Source organism: Anopheles ziemanni, chromosome 2 (genome assembly GCF_943734765.1).
Source record: "Anopheles ziemanni chromosome 2, idAnoZiCoDA_A2_x.2, whole genome shotgun sequence".
NCBI classification, from domain to species: domain Eukaryota; kingdom Metazoa; phylum Arthropoda; class Insecta; order Diptera; family Culicidae; genus Anopheles; species Anopheles ziemanni.
The window spans coordinates 71276015-71289143 of NC_080705.1; the positions used below are offsets into that span (position 1 = coordinate 71276015).

The window sequence follows — 13129 nt, forward strand, 5'->3', positions numbered from 1 at the left end:
GACGAAAAGCTCGGAGGGAGCATCAGCATAGTTTCCTGTCGGGAACTATCACAACACCACTCCGTAATCCATACTAGACCGCTCTGAATATTTTTAACGATTTGCGTTCGTTTCTAACACAACCCAGTTTCATAAGGGTTTTCTCCTAGTAAACCCCTTTTTCCATCACATAAAATATTGAAGTAGAGTTGGAGGTCGAAGGGACACACAGATGGACAAAGATGGATCCGAGAGATGGTGGCCAACGGTATGCATTAGTGTTTTGTGTTTCGCACGTGTCACTGTGTTTTAAAAACCAGCAATAAACAACATGGTTCTTCAACTTAACAAATTGTGGTAAATTGACGGCACGTTCAGGCAGAGCCATATTCAGTGTGTGTGTGTGTTTGTCAGTTCAGAATTTCATTTTCATAACTCGATCAAAAATAAACACACGCATGAAAAAGCACGTGGACAAGAAGACGATTCAGGTTCGCTTTTTGCAGTGATTTGTTTTTTGGTTTTTTGGTTTTTCCTTCCCTCTCCGTTTTCGTCGAAAATACCTAGTCTTACCAGCAGAGAAAAATGTGATTAAAAATCATTTTCCGCGTTTTCCGAGGCCACACTGAGCGGTGCGTCAAATGTGTCGTGTTTACCTAATTTGGCAAGACATTGATTTATACTAGCGCATCGTTTATGGCGCCGTAGAAGATGATTGATTAAATCGTATGTTGCATAATCAACGTATGTTTTTTATTGGACTTTCTTTTTTTATTTTCTTGTGTGGTTTGTTGGCTTGTTTGTTTTGCTCTATTTTGTTTGCAGTGCTTATGCTTTCCGTCCGTGTAGGATGGTTTGACATTATGATGTGACTTTTTTTATAGCTTTACTTTTGTTGTGTGGATTTCTTAACCATGCTTGATCACTTCATCACTTTTAATCTGTAGTTCTCATTCTGTAACTGTTACTTGGGATGGCTACGGGAAAGTTTTAAGAGTTTGCTAATTGCTGCTGCTACTTGTCGACCAGTACTTCTCGTGGGGCCGAGAGGTTTAGCACAAATATCAGTTGCGTTTGTGTTGCCGCTCGCTGGACTTTCGCCACTCGCGTTCTCTATTTTCGTTTGTTAAGTTGTCTTTTACCGTTTTTCTGGGTTTTGTTTTTTTTTATTTTTCTCTCTTCTTCGTGTCCTTTCTCGAGCGATTAAAATGTATATTTCTTCTTCCGTTTCCCAAGTGCTCTTCTCATGTTTCGCTTTGCGGCTTTCTCCTCGAGTACGATTAGCAAATTAGGCCACAGGACAATCCCTTTCGTATATATTCTACTTGCATCTGCGCGAAGCGGGCTCCACTGCTGCCCGTAAGTCATAAAATACGAACATTCACCCTGCAAAACATTGCCTGAAATCTCATTGCGCCCTCGCCCCTCCCCACCCAATACCCTCCCAATGTGCCGCCGTGTGAGGGGGTCACCACGGCGCCTCCCTTGCCATCGGCTGTCGATCAACATTGGAAAATGGTATTCAGTTTAAAAGCATACGAATTAACAGTGAGTGTCGTGTCCTTCTGATGCCGTATCACCAAACAACTTCACAGCAGTCTATCTTGTTTTTCTTAATCCTTTTTCTTCCCTTTCATACACACACACTCACACACGTGCATGTTTCCCTACGGTTTCACAAGATGCTTTATGTTTGTTAACTCCCCTATTGATAACCTTTTCGGCCACCCACCGCTAAAGGATGCATTTTTCTCCACCCAATCAGGTGACCCATTCACAGGACAGCATCAGGTTTTACCTTCATTCCCCCACCCCCTCTCTTTATATCATTTTCTTCTTCAGTTTGCCTCATCCGCAGCGGACGATTGGTCGCCGGCATGTGGCGTGTCTTAAAAACAAATTGTGAGGAGGAATAAACACAGCCATGTCTCAGTAATTAGATTTTCTTTCTTCATTCGCTTGTCCTGATGTTATGTTGTCTTACTAGTTTGTATGTATATTCACGTGTGTTCGCTAACATTTCTTCACTTTTCCGTGCTCGCCTGCTTCGCCCTTAGTGCTCGGTGCTTCTGGTAAATTTTTCGTCCGACGATTCGACCGCCTACTTTTCTTTATAATTGCGCTCCTCTCGGGGCAAAAGGATCGGGGCTGCTGTCAAATATAGATCGGGAACGACGGTTCGCGTCGCATTAGCATAGATCTGAGTGGCTCGCCCCCCCAGCGGGTAAATATATGTGTATGTAAATAGTTTCCTGCCCCACCGGCAAGTCCAAAATCCACGGTTAGCGTCTTTGAAATGGTAACCACGCACGTGGATCATTTTCTCTCTCTCTTCCGTAGTTTATTCTTTTTTTTATAATTTTTTTGAGATCCTGGTGGTTCATAATAGTTTGAACTTTAAATGTACCATTCTTCATCATTATCGATGAATCATCCTCCTCTTCACGCAGCATGAACTGCAAACATTCTTGTTTGTCAAACGTCCTCTACTTCATCGAGCCACCCTTTTTTTCACCCCCCCTCCCTTAGTGCTGTGTCCTTTTTGATTCTTCGCCTTGCCTAGCGTGCTTACTTAAACAACAGTCTTCGATACAAGTTTTACAATTATTTACAGGTTTTGTTTTCCTTTCCGTGTGTGTTTTTTTTAATTAATTTCCGTTTAAGATAGCTTTACGGTTGTGTGTGCTAAATAGATTCATCGGGAACGGTTTAAAAATTCGGTAGTTGATTTCTTCGTGTTTGCGTTTTTGTTCAAGTACCTCGCGTAGCGTTTCACGGTTTTGCTCTGATCGGGGCGGATAAAACATTCTCTAAGTACATGCAATTGCGTTGACGGAACTCGGGAACATTCCCTTCTTGATACGTGGTGAGCTTTTTTTTTCGCAACGCTTGATAGTTATAGCGCTCAACATAGCGTCTTTTTTATTTTTACTCGACTTGCTGCTACGGAGGAGAGCTAGAAGAAAGGGAATGGCACATGGATCTAAGGATCGTTCTGGCCGCCAACCGTCTTACTCCACATGACATGAAGGGGTCAACTACTGCTACAACTATGGCCTAAAAGTTGATTGGAGGGGGAGGGTTTGTTTGTTTTAAAAAGACAACCAATAATCAACCGCCACTAGTTTTCCCGTTTTTTTTCCCCCATTACACCGAATGAACACGTTCCCGAGCATGTGCCTCCCTTATCGCCGCCCCCCTTTGCTGGGATAAATTGCTTGTTTTCGTTAAGTGGATGCAAAGTTCCAAGAGTTTGATTGCCTGACAATGTGTCTGTCGCATGTTTTTCTTCGTCACCGTCGCAAAAATCACAGCTGATCGTCGTGCGCCCCCGCGAACAGCGGTTTAGCAGTAAGACGAAAGAGAAATGAACGATCTTCAAAAACTGAAAATCCGGTTTCGAAAATTGAACATACAACAAACATGGGTAAATGACATTGGCCTTGAAGGCCGTGTCAGCGAACAGAAAGTCTGAATTAAAAAGGAAAAGTGTTCCACTTTCAACACATCTTGAAAACGAGTGAATCCCAAAACGGGGGCCGTTTTGAAGTGCTTACAAATAAAATGCGAACGGTTAAAAACCCCTCCCGTGATAACGCGACGTGTTTGTGTTTTTGCACACCGCACACTCTCTTACCTCAGGAAGGTATACTAGACATGCTCTTGCGCTTTGGCAAATACTTCAACAAATGTTTATTTCGACACGTTTCGCAACGAAAAATAAAATTTCCTATTTGCTCTCCCGTTCCACTCTCTTAACAAGTCTTGAGTTTGTTCGCTGTCTACGATCGTGAACGCCACGCTATTAGTATGCACTCGTAGTTAGTACGCTTTGTTTATCCTTGTTAGTACTCATCCTGTTCTCGCTTGCATAACAGTGACGTTGCACTTGATCTTGTTTGTTTGTTTGTTTGTTTGTTTGTTTGTTTGTTTGTATGCTTGTTTGTCTCTTTTGTTTCTCTTCGGTAAAACATACCTTCCTTTAGCGGATGCATTGATCGATTTTTGATCGACAACATTAAACGAGTGAAGCTCGATCAGCTGTTCTCAATGCATTGGCACGCGCCACGCATTTCGTGCATATTAAAACCGTGTTTACACACCGCTGTGCTATGTTTCGTGCGCGCAATTTAACTGTACCCTTATTAGTCGAGAACGCTACGAGCACTGGTTGAGTTGGTTTTTTCTCTGTTTGTTTTAGTACACGCTTGTACTAAATATTTGCTGTATACTAACGCAAGGGGTTTTGTGTTTTTTTTTGTTGTTGGCTCGGTTCGTATGTTAGTGTGGGTGTTTGTGTATGTGTGTTGATTCGCAGCATAACACTTACGCTATCGATCATCGCTCGGAAGACGGCATCGACGAGGGAACGAAGTTGCACTCAGCCTCAGCGGGACAGGTGTAGTAGTAATAGTAGTCCGACGGGGCGTAGGCGCACACGGTTGAAACTCCGCCCGGTGGTGACGCCTGTAGAAGTTCCACCGTCTGTAGTAACGCTGTAGAGGGTGGTGCTGCTGGGGGAGGATGAGATCGTCGTATGAACTTTCCAACTCCCAACGACTCGACGGAAGCAGGAGACACTGCGGATGGCGCTCCGGCTCTCGATGACGTCGAACTGGTGGTGGTGGTGGTGGTGGTGGTGGTGGTGTTGGTGACGGAGAAGAAAGGACACTGTTGCACTACTGCGGCGTTGCTGCAGCAGGGTGTTGTTGTTGATGGTGGCGGTGGCGTTGGTGTTGTTGATGACAGGGATGATGACGACGGGTCGGCGGCAAAGTTCGGGTTGGCTCCGGTCGGGGTTGAGTCGGGGCTTGCGATGCTGATGATACTAGTACCACCGGCGCCTCCCACCGGCAGGGTGCTCACCAATCACGTCGCTATCCAGCTGTTGCAGGTGCACTGGGTGTAGGGAATGATCGGGGCGTAGTAGATTCCGTTGGCATAGAGCAGACCCGGCTGCGGCGTCAGGGTGATGGCCTGCGTTTGGGTGATGGTAGCCGTCTGCTGTTGGGATTGCTGCTGCTGCTGCTGCTGCTGCTGTTGCGTTTGCTGCTGCACCTGCGATTGTACTTGCTGCTGCTGCTGACACTGCTGTGACTGTGACGACGCCTGCGACTGCTGCGACTGATGGTGAGTGGTGTTGTGGTGGTGTGTGTTGGGCGAGTGCGCCTGCGGATGTTGGTGGTGATGGGCCAGCATCGAGGGCGACTGGGGGGAGAGCTGCTGGGGGGACAGCGAGAGATGGGACATTTGTGTCTGCAGCTGCAGTGTCGTGGTCCCCGTCGGTGTAGCACTGCCGTTGGCCACCTGGGCCGTAGTGATGAGACCGGTCGTGTGTTGCTGTTGCTGCTGCTGCTGCTGTTGCTGTTGCTGTTGCTGGTCGCGGTATAGGATCTCCATGGCAAGGGACTCGATCAGCATGAGCGTCTGGCGACGCTCGTGGCCCATCAGGCACACGGTCGACTGCTCGACGACGTCGAATAAATGCATCAGGTACTGGTACTGGAGATGCTCCTCGCCCTCGTCGAAGAAGTGGTTCTTCAGGTAGGACTCCAGCTTGCTGCGCTGCTGCACGATGTCGGGGAAGTCGATGAAGAACCGGGAGCACATGTACCGCTCGAGGGTCTTGATGCGCTGCGTGTCGACCGGGATGTAGTTTCGCACGAGCAGATTGCAGTACTTCAGCAGGCCGCCGCCCCGGATCTCCTCCGGTTGCCGGGTGGAGATCAGCTTCTTCTGCAGATGGTACAGCGCCTCCTGGAAGTCGCCGTACACCGACTCGCCGACCACGGTCGGGTAGAAGTTCTCGGTGATCATCGGCATCTCGGCGCAGTCGTAGAACAGCAGCAGCGAGTCGAGCACGATCTGGAACGAATCGACGCTGAACTCGAACTGGCGGCGCATCGTGTCGACGAACTTCAGCTCGACGTTCTTGTGGCCCGGCGAGTTGCCAAGCGAGATGAGACTCCAGCGATCACCGTCGCTGTTCACCTTCACCATCTTGCCGACGTACGCCTCCTTCAGCGAGCACTGCGTGATCTTGCGCTTGACCACACCCTCCGGCATCAGGTCGAGCAGCGAGGACAGGACGGCCGACTTGACGCGATCGTAGCTCCGGCTGGTGCTGAAGTCGACGGCGAAGATCAGATCGAGATCGTTGTATGGCTGCGCCTCGGACGCCAACACATGACTAGCAGCGCCACCGTTCAGGCGGATGTCCTTCACCGTCATCCCGGCGCCACCGGCGGCCACCTCGGTTTCCAGCTTCTCGCGCACGATGTTCACCAGATCCTTCAGCTTCACCTCGAGCGTCGGGAAGTTGCCGCGGCCGTGTATCGACACCGGCTCGTTCATGACGTCGTTCAGCTTCATCACCTGCTCGAACGACAGCACCGCCAGGCGCTGGGCGGCGATATCCAGGTTCTCGTACGACGCGCCGTTCTCCGAGCCGGCCGACGAAATGCACGACGACGAGGACGAGGCCGACGAGGACGAGGACGAGGATGAGCCGGACGAGGCGGCCAGGGAGGCGGTCGTCGAGGACGAGGACGAGTAGGCCGACGAGACGGAGCTGTTGGAGCGCGGGGACGGCGGTGGCGACACGGAGCCACCCTCCGAGTGCGCGTAGCTCATCGTGGCGTAGTTGAAGGTGGCGGTCGGGTAGCCATGGGCACTGGTGTAGATCGTCGTGGTCGGGCCGTTGTTTCCGTTGCCATAGCTATGCTGCTGCTGGCTCTGTACATGATAGCTGTCCATGATCCGGTGGGAGTAAGAGTCGGGAACTTTTAAAGTTCCGCACTGTTGGGAAAGGGATTAAAAGAAAGGTCGAAAGATTCGATTAACAACTGTGCTGTGACGATTGGTCTGAGGTTTGTAATGAACATCGAAAATCCCCGAATTTACTATAACACTGCTATGACGCACAACATCTTCCAGAATTGTGGACCCCACAGTTAATCATACGATCGAAAACGTGCCTTTGAAATAAATATACATAGTTATTGAAAACTATGTTCTTCGAAAGAATACATTCATCACTAAGATGATCACGTAAGCGAAGCAATCGTCTCAATAAGCCCCGCGTTCAAAAACGTTCAAGATGTAAGACCCTTGAGTCAGAATAGTACACACGATCTACTAAGAAAACTATACCACAGATTTGGCGACAATCGGTGTACAGCGTTCTATATCAATCGCCGTTCGAAGGTAAGCATCTTTTCAGATGCAGCACGTTGCAAAATCCCGCATACACTGGTCATATATACTAAGCAGTGCAAAAGTGTCAGCCTGCCTGTTACCCGCCTCAGTGCCACGCTGGCGTAATGCAAAGGTTACACACCGACGGTACGGAAAAAAAGGTACTTAAACATTGAAAAGCGAAAAACGAGCAGGCTCACACCGACCGGGCTGTGTGGCTCGCAGAGCCTAATTCAATTGCTTATCCACCACCAACACCACCAACACCACCAGCACCACCGGGTCGGTCGGCACTGGTCCATCCACGGACGCCCTCGCAACTGTTATCGATTCACTTTTTATCTACGTCACGCTTACGCTAATTTTAGCCTTCAAACTAATACGTCGCCATTTCACTTCCTTTTCGCCAGTCTCTCTCTCTCTTTCTCTCTCTCTCTCACTCTCTCTCTCTCTTCCGACCTCGTGTCCAGCTGAAGGGTTGCACCACACGATGTAAGCCGCAGCCGTAATTACGCCAGTCAGCTTAGAGGCCCCCCCTCTAGCGGGCCTAATCGACGTCGCACAATTGTCATCACCTCTTAGCGCGTTTTCCCCCATTTTCACTGCTTCCCAAACCTAGTTTGATCTAAAACCGTGCTCATCGCAAGTGTAGTACCTGTGTGTGAGTGAGTTGTTTTTTTTCAATCTTTATTCACCGGCAAGTGCAAGCTGCACTTCCGGTACGGCGATCGGTATCGATGCAGACACGTGCAGATATACTGCTGGAGTGTGCGGATGTTTCCGTATTTTTGAGATCGATATCACTACTAGCACCACAACCGAGTGGGTGCAATGGATTCACTGGTTTCACTTTGGATTAACTGTTTCGAAACACTTTTCAGCAGTTCACAGTCAGCTTCTCGCTTCCGAAAGGTTCACACTTAGCTTTCCGACAGTCCAGCTCGGATTAACGTCACTAAATTGGGTTATAGTGTTCCCGGTAGTGGTAGTTAGTAGTCACACACGTGACAGCTTAAACGCGGGGTGCGTGTTCGCACAATTCGAACCTAGTATCGGGGGGGTCGTCTCTATCGAACGAAAGGGAAAATCGTGACAAATAAAAACAAAAGAACCTACACTAAAGACGTTCGCGACTGCGACCGATCGCGACAGCGTTCGACTACTAAGAGCTCGCGGATCACTTCTCCTCGCGGCGCCGTTCAGCACGACACTGAAGCAGCTCTCGTGGCGCGATGTCGACTATTCGTTGGAGACACCCCGCGGGGACCACAGCACGGTGCAGAGAACGGATACAATTCACTCTCGCACACACACACACACGCACGCACACGCGCGCACAAGCTCCACGTAAACAGCGTCGAATCGCGCCGACACAGTCGACAGATCGCGGACCAGCCGGCACTTGCCTGTCACATTTGTGCCGAGCGCTATATCTCGCGAGCGGCAGACATATTGTGGATCGCACAGAGTCGACTCGCGACCCGCGGTGGCGTAGTGTGTATCGCTGCTGCGGGGAGGGTGCCCGTTCTGTACACTACCACCCGGTTGACTACTATACGGTGCGCGACCTTTGGGCGCTCGTGTGGACGGTTGTGTTGGCGATTTTTTTTTCCGTACTGAAGTTTCGCGTTGTTCTTTTTGCTTCTTGCGAGCTCGCACCGATGGAACTCACAAGTGATCACAGATCGCATAAGTCGACGCGTCGACACTAGCCGTCGCGGTATTCGTCTCGCACCGTGTTGCCCCTCTCCGTCCCCGTTGGGTTTTCGTATGACTTTTCGTGTGACGGCGAGGGGGGAGGGGACAAAAATCCCCTAAAACGCACGACAAACGTCAGTGTGTGTGGTGGTGCAGAACAAAACAACATACCATTTGCCCCGTACCACGGCATGAACCCTTAGCCCCGCATTCCCTGCATCGATCCTTTCCGTTTCTTCTGCGTGTGTGTCCTCTACATTCCACCGCCAGTGTCCGCCAACTCCGCCACTCTTCGAGACCACCTCCACCTCCACCGTACTACCACCCCCAAAAACACACCCGTCTCGATAATTGCGTCTCGTGAGCACACCGTGGCCATCAGATCATGTTTTTCTACCGTGTTGTCCCTCCCTCATATCTCCATCATGCTGCCCTACGTGGATGCACCTCGTGGCGCATTCCCCCCCCCCCCTCCCTTGCCGGTTTTGTCTGTTATTGTTGTGATCGCATACGCGTTGTTTCATTGTTAGGTTTATAGTTGTAGGTTTTTTCTTTTAGGTTTATCCAAGTTCCTTTTACCCTTTTTTCTCTCTCTCTCTCTCTCTCTCTCTCTCTCTCTCTCTTCGTTATTTGCAACCCCGCCTTGTGGGGGTGCTTATTTGCCAGTTTTGTTTCCTGGGTTTTTGTTTCACCTCCACTGTTTGCGAGATTTGATTTGATGCCGTCTTACCGACACTAGATTCCGGGTCAAACATAGGATCTGCGGGGGGAGGGGGCGGGGGGTTAAGACTGTAATTGCAAAAACAGACATCCTCACCCCAAGACGACGACGCCGTTTCGGGGGCTTAAAACAGACGCGATTACCATTCGACACCAACACCGCGGGTCATATGGGTAATCAATTTACAAAAAAACCCATTCCCGCAAAAAATAGCTAGGAAAGGCCCATGTTTTGCACCCCGTCTTGGTCATTTTTAATTTCGAAGCAACCTACTTCCACTTGTTTCGCAACGAAAAGAAGTGGACCATGATTGGGCGGTTTACCGACGTCATATTACTCATCAATTAGACAGTTTTGTTTCTTTGATTAGCTCCTTAACACATTGCTATACGTTTGTTTTTGTTCTCTTGACATTATTCAAGAACAGTTGGAAATTCTTTTAAAAAATTCATTGCACATTAAATGACGAATTTTGTGGATGTCCTAATGAGACTTTCTATGTTAACCACCGTTTCATGTTTGTTTTGCCGCCAGTGTTCTAAAAACGAAACGCGTACGCAAATTTTACATCACACCTCGGTTTGGAGCCAGACATCCAATTCAACTCCTTATTCTCAAGCCTCAATGAACCGTTCGGTGCGAGATGAAAAACAACGTACACACACGCAAAATGATCTTGACGCGGTTATTGCCTTCTAACCAGCACAAGGGTTACCACGAGGGGGATGTCAACCAACATCATCCCGAGCGGTGGTGCCCGCAGTTCCAAGAAAAAATACTGAAGGTAATAATTTTCGGACGGACACACGCCGAGACTCCAGAAGGGCAAATATTTGCACAGTTTTTAATCGGGCTCTTATCAGCCGCTGGCGTCCTTTTTCGTCGAATTGGACATTTGTTTTTGCTTGCTGTCGTGCAAAACACACCGGATCCGATTGTTTGCCCTTCCTGTTTTTCCTTTTTTTAACGAATTGGCGAAGATCCCAGACGTTGTTCGAGCGTTGTGGCGTGACGTAGGAGACCAACGTCTGGAGCTGGTTCTAGAGGCATTGGGACGAGGTCTAAAATTGGAACACTAGGGTGGAGTATTTGTTTGTCGATCGTCGCACCGTAGATCTGCCTAAGGTGTGGTGGTGGAGCAACTTGTAAGGAATTCCCTCGTCGCTTCTGCACCGAACACATACGCGAAACAGGTTCAGTTGAAGCACATAACCACACGATGGCGAGTTAGAAACGAGTGTCGTTAAGGTACTCAACCTTTTCTGCAAGCCTGCTAGCAAGTCCAAAGACAACGTAATCGATTAATCTAACACAAGGGACGTAATACTGCACCGCAAGCGGACTATGACCAAGCGCACACATCGAACTTCGAAGCAAAAAACCCGTGCACCCGATCGCTGACAGTGCGCTGACATAATATCGAATGCAAAAGGTTGGCAGTACCAGCACTATAGAGTACTGCACCGGTCCCGATGCCAGCCTCAACACACTCCTCAACGACAACCTGAGGGTCGACTCCAATCGGAATTCATGCAAAAGCGCCTCAGGCCCTGCTCGAACGAGCAGACCTGACTGGAATGGTAGCGTCGACGGTGGCTACGGTCCGTACCGTACCATCTGCATACTTAAGGCCCAACCCAAGTCCTAGGTCGCGGGTGTCGAAGCCCGGCTTCTCCGGTTCTCCGGTACCGCAAAAGGGGGCGGGTGCGCACTTCATTCACCTCGACCCGGTGCAACCGGTGATATCGTTTGCATTTTAATTCGCTCGATTCCAACCCATATTCGACGGCATTGCGTGTACGGTGCAACGGCCAGACCTCCAGGACGCTCCAGCTTAAGCTGAACAGAGCCACAAGAAGGAGCGCCAGGTTAACCAGAAGACTCTTTAGAACGAATCCACAGCGCAAAAGTTAGTGCGACAGACTATAGATTTCAGTTGAAGGCGTCACACATCAGGTGTTTGCGTCAGATTCCACGAAAATACAGGGCTATACCTTTCATATTCCAAGGATTCTAAAGCGACAGCTTCAAATGGGGCCCCCTCGCGAGATTGAATGAATTTGTGATCGCGTCTCAGGGTGAACGTTATTCATTCGCGGGAACCACTATCGCCTCATCTATTCAGATCGGCCAGATCTTCAAACATCGGCCACCGTTGATCACCACCATTCACTCAAGGGGCCCCAAAGGCAAGATCAACAACGCACGACACCTCACACCGTTTCCGTTCCGTTGTCTATTGATCCTTTTTATGTCAGACACACACACACCACCACCATGGTGTAACGCAGCCACACGGCGACGTGCATGAGTGCGCGCTCGCACTGGCAGACCTTGAAGGTGTGACCAACCGAGTGTTGTTTTGGTGAGTGTTTCTGTTTTTTTTTGTTGTTGCGTGATGGCGCGAACCATTAGGACCGAGCTGAATTTTGGCGGTGGCTTGCGTTGCCTCAACCAAGCGAGCGGCTCATCTGTCCGTCAGCGACAAGATCTTGCACACACTAGGTCAATGTCAGGAGCGCGCCGGAAGGCAAAACAAAAAAAAACGACATCAAACAAATAAATGGGAACTCCGCGTGGAGTCAAGTCGAGCCGTGCGTGTCATAGTACCGGTGGCACGCTTAGAGCGCTCGCGCTGATGATGAATGAAGCAGGAACTTCCCCGAGGCAGGTAAAAGGGTGCGCGGGTACCTCGGGGGAGGTCGGGCCCGTTGATGGCGAACGAGAACTAGATCCGGTTGCGAAGGTTAGATGGATTAAGAGCGATACGCAAACGAGGAAGAGATGCTAACAGGGGCATCGAGCTTCCGAGATTTAAAGTCTGCAGTCACCCTGGTACCACGAAGCCCAATAGTTGTTGGGGCATGTAGAGCTTGTTTGAAATCCACAACAAAAACAATCGACCCTTCTGCCGGAGACGTGTCTTGTAATTCCATTTGAAGGCTAGCTCGGACTGTGCTGTAATTAGCCACGACCTACGCGCCATACCAGCCCCCCCTAATAAAGGCCACCGGGAGGTGGACCAGTTATGAACGCCGCACCGCGCAGACCAAAGAACTGCCCTCTGAACCTCTCGGGTTGTCGTGATTGAATCCGGTTCGATCGATCCCAGCTCGTGTGTGCGGTAACCAATGGGGGGGGTTTGGCGCTATTAAGTCGGATTCGATTATATAATCCCGCACTAGAATCGAGCCCCCCAAAAACGCCCGCCCCGGCGGGAATTGGCCGAGGGGTCGGCCCGGGATAGGGTAGCTTCGTGTCCCGTGGCCAGTTTATTTTTAGCCCTTCCCTTCCCCGCGTTGCTTCCGGTTGTGCACGCGAGTGCGTCCAAAGACGCCACGGCTGGACGCCATGTTGGCGTGACCTAGTAGTAGCACGGGGTGGGTGTGGGAGAAACCCAATCGAACGCGTGAAGGTTGTCAAGGTTCGGGTGACGTGCAGAGCGACCGGAGCCTCCGACCGAATGCACGGTGGAAACCTGTTCCGCTGGCAAAAGCCCTGCCTGAGTGGAGCCCACCAGAGGGACTCTGGTTT

At 49.9% G+C, this 13129-nt stretch overlaps 1 protein-coding gene across 2 annotated transcripts in view; it reads right to left on the reverse strand.

Moving 5' to 3' along the window:
- Window positions 1-4259: 4259 nt before the first annotated feature.
- The window catches only part of LOC131282116 (terminal nucleotidyltransferase 5C), a 48159-nt gene continuing 39289 nt past the window's right edge, over window positions 4260-13129 (reverse strand). The window contains exons 2-3 of one of the 2 annotated variants that reach the window (XM_058311514.1): window positions 6511-6777; window positions 4260-6420 (exon numbers count right to left, since the gene is read on the reverse strand). In XM_058311514.1, coding sequence (XP_058167497.1) covers window positions 4849-6420; window positions 6511-6777 — 1839 coding nt within the window. In that variant the 3' untranslated portion in view covers window positions 4260-4848. Of the gene's footprint in view, window positions 6778-13129 lie in introns of both variants that reach the window. The other variant, XM_058311513.1, reaches the window with a different exon arrangement.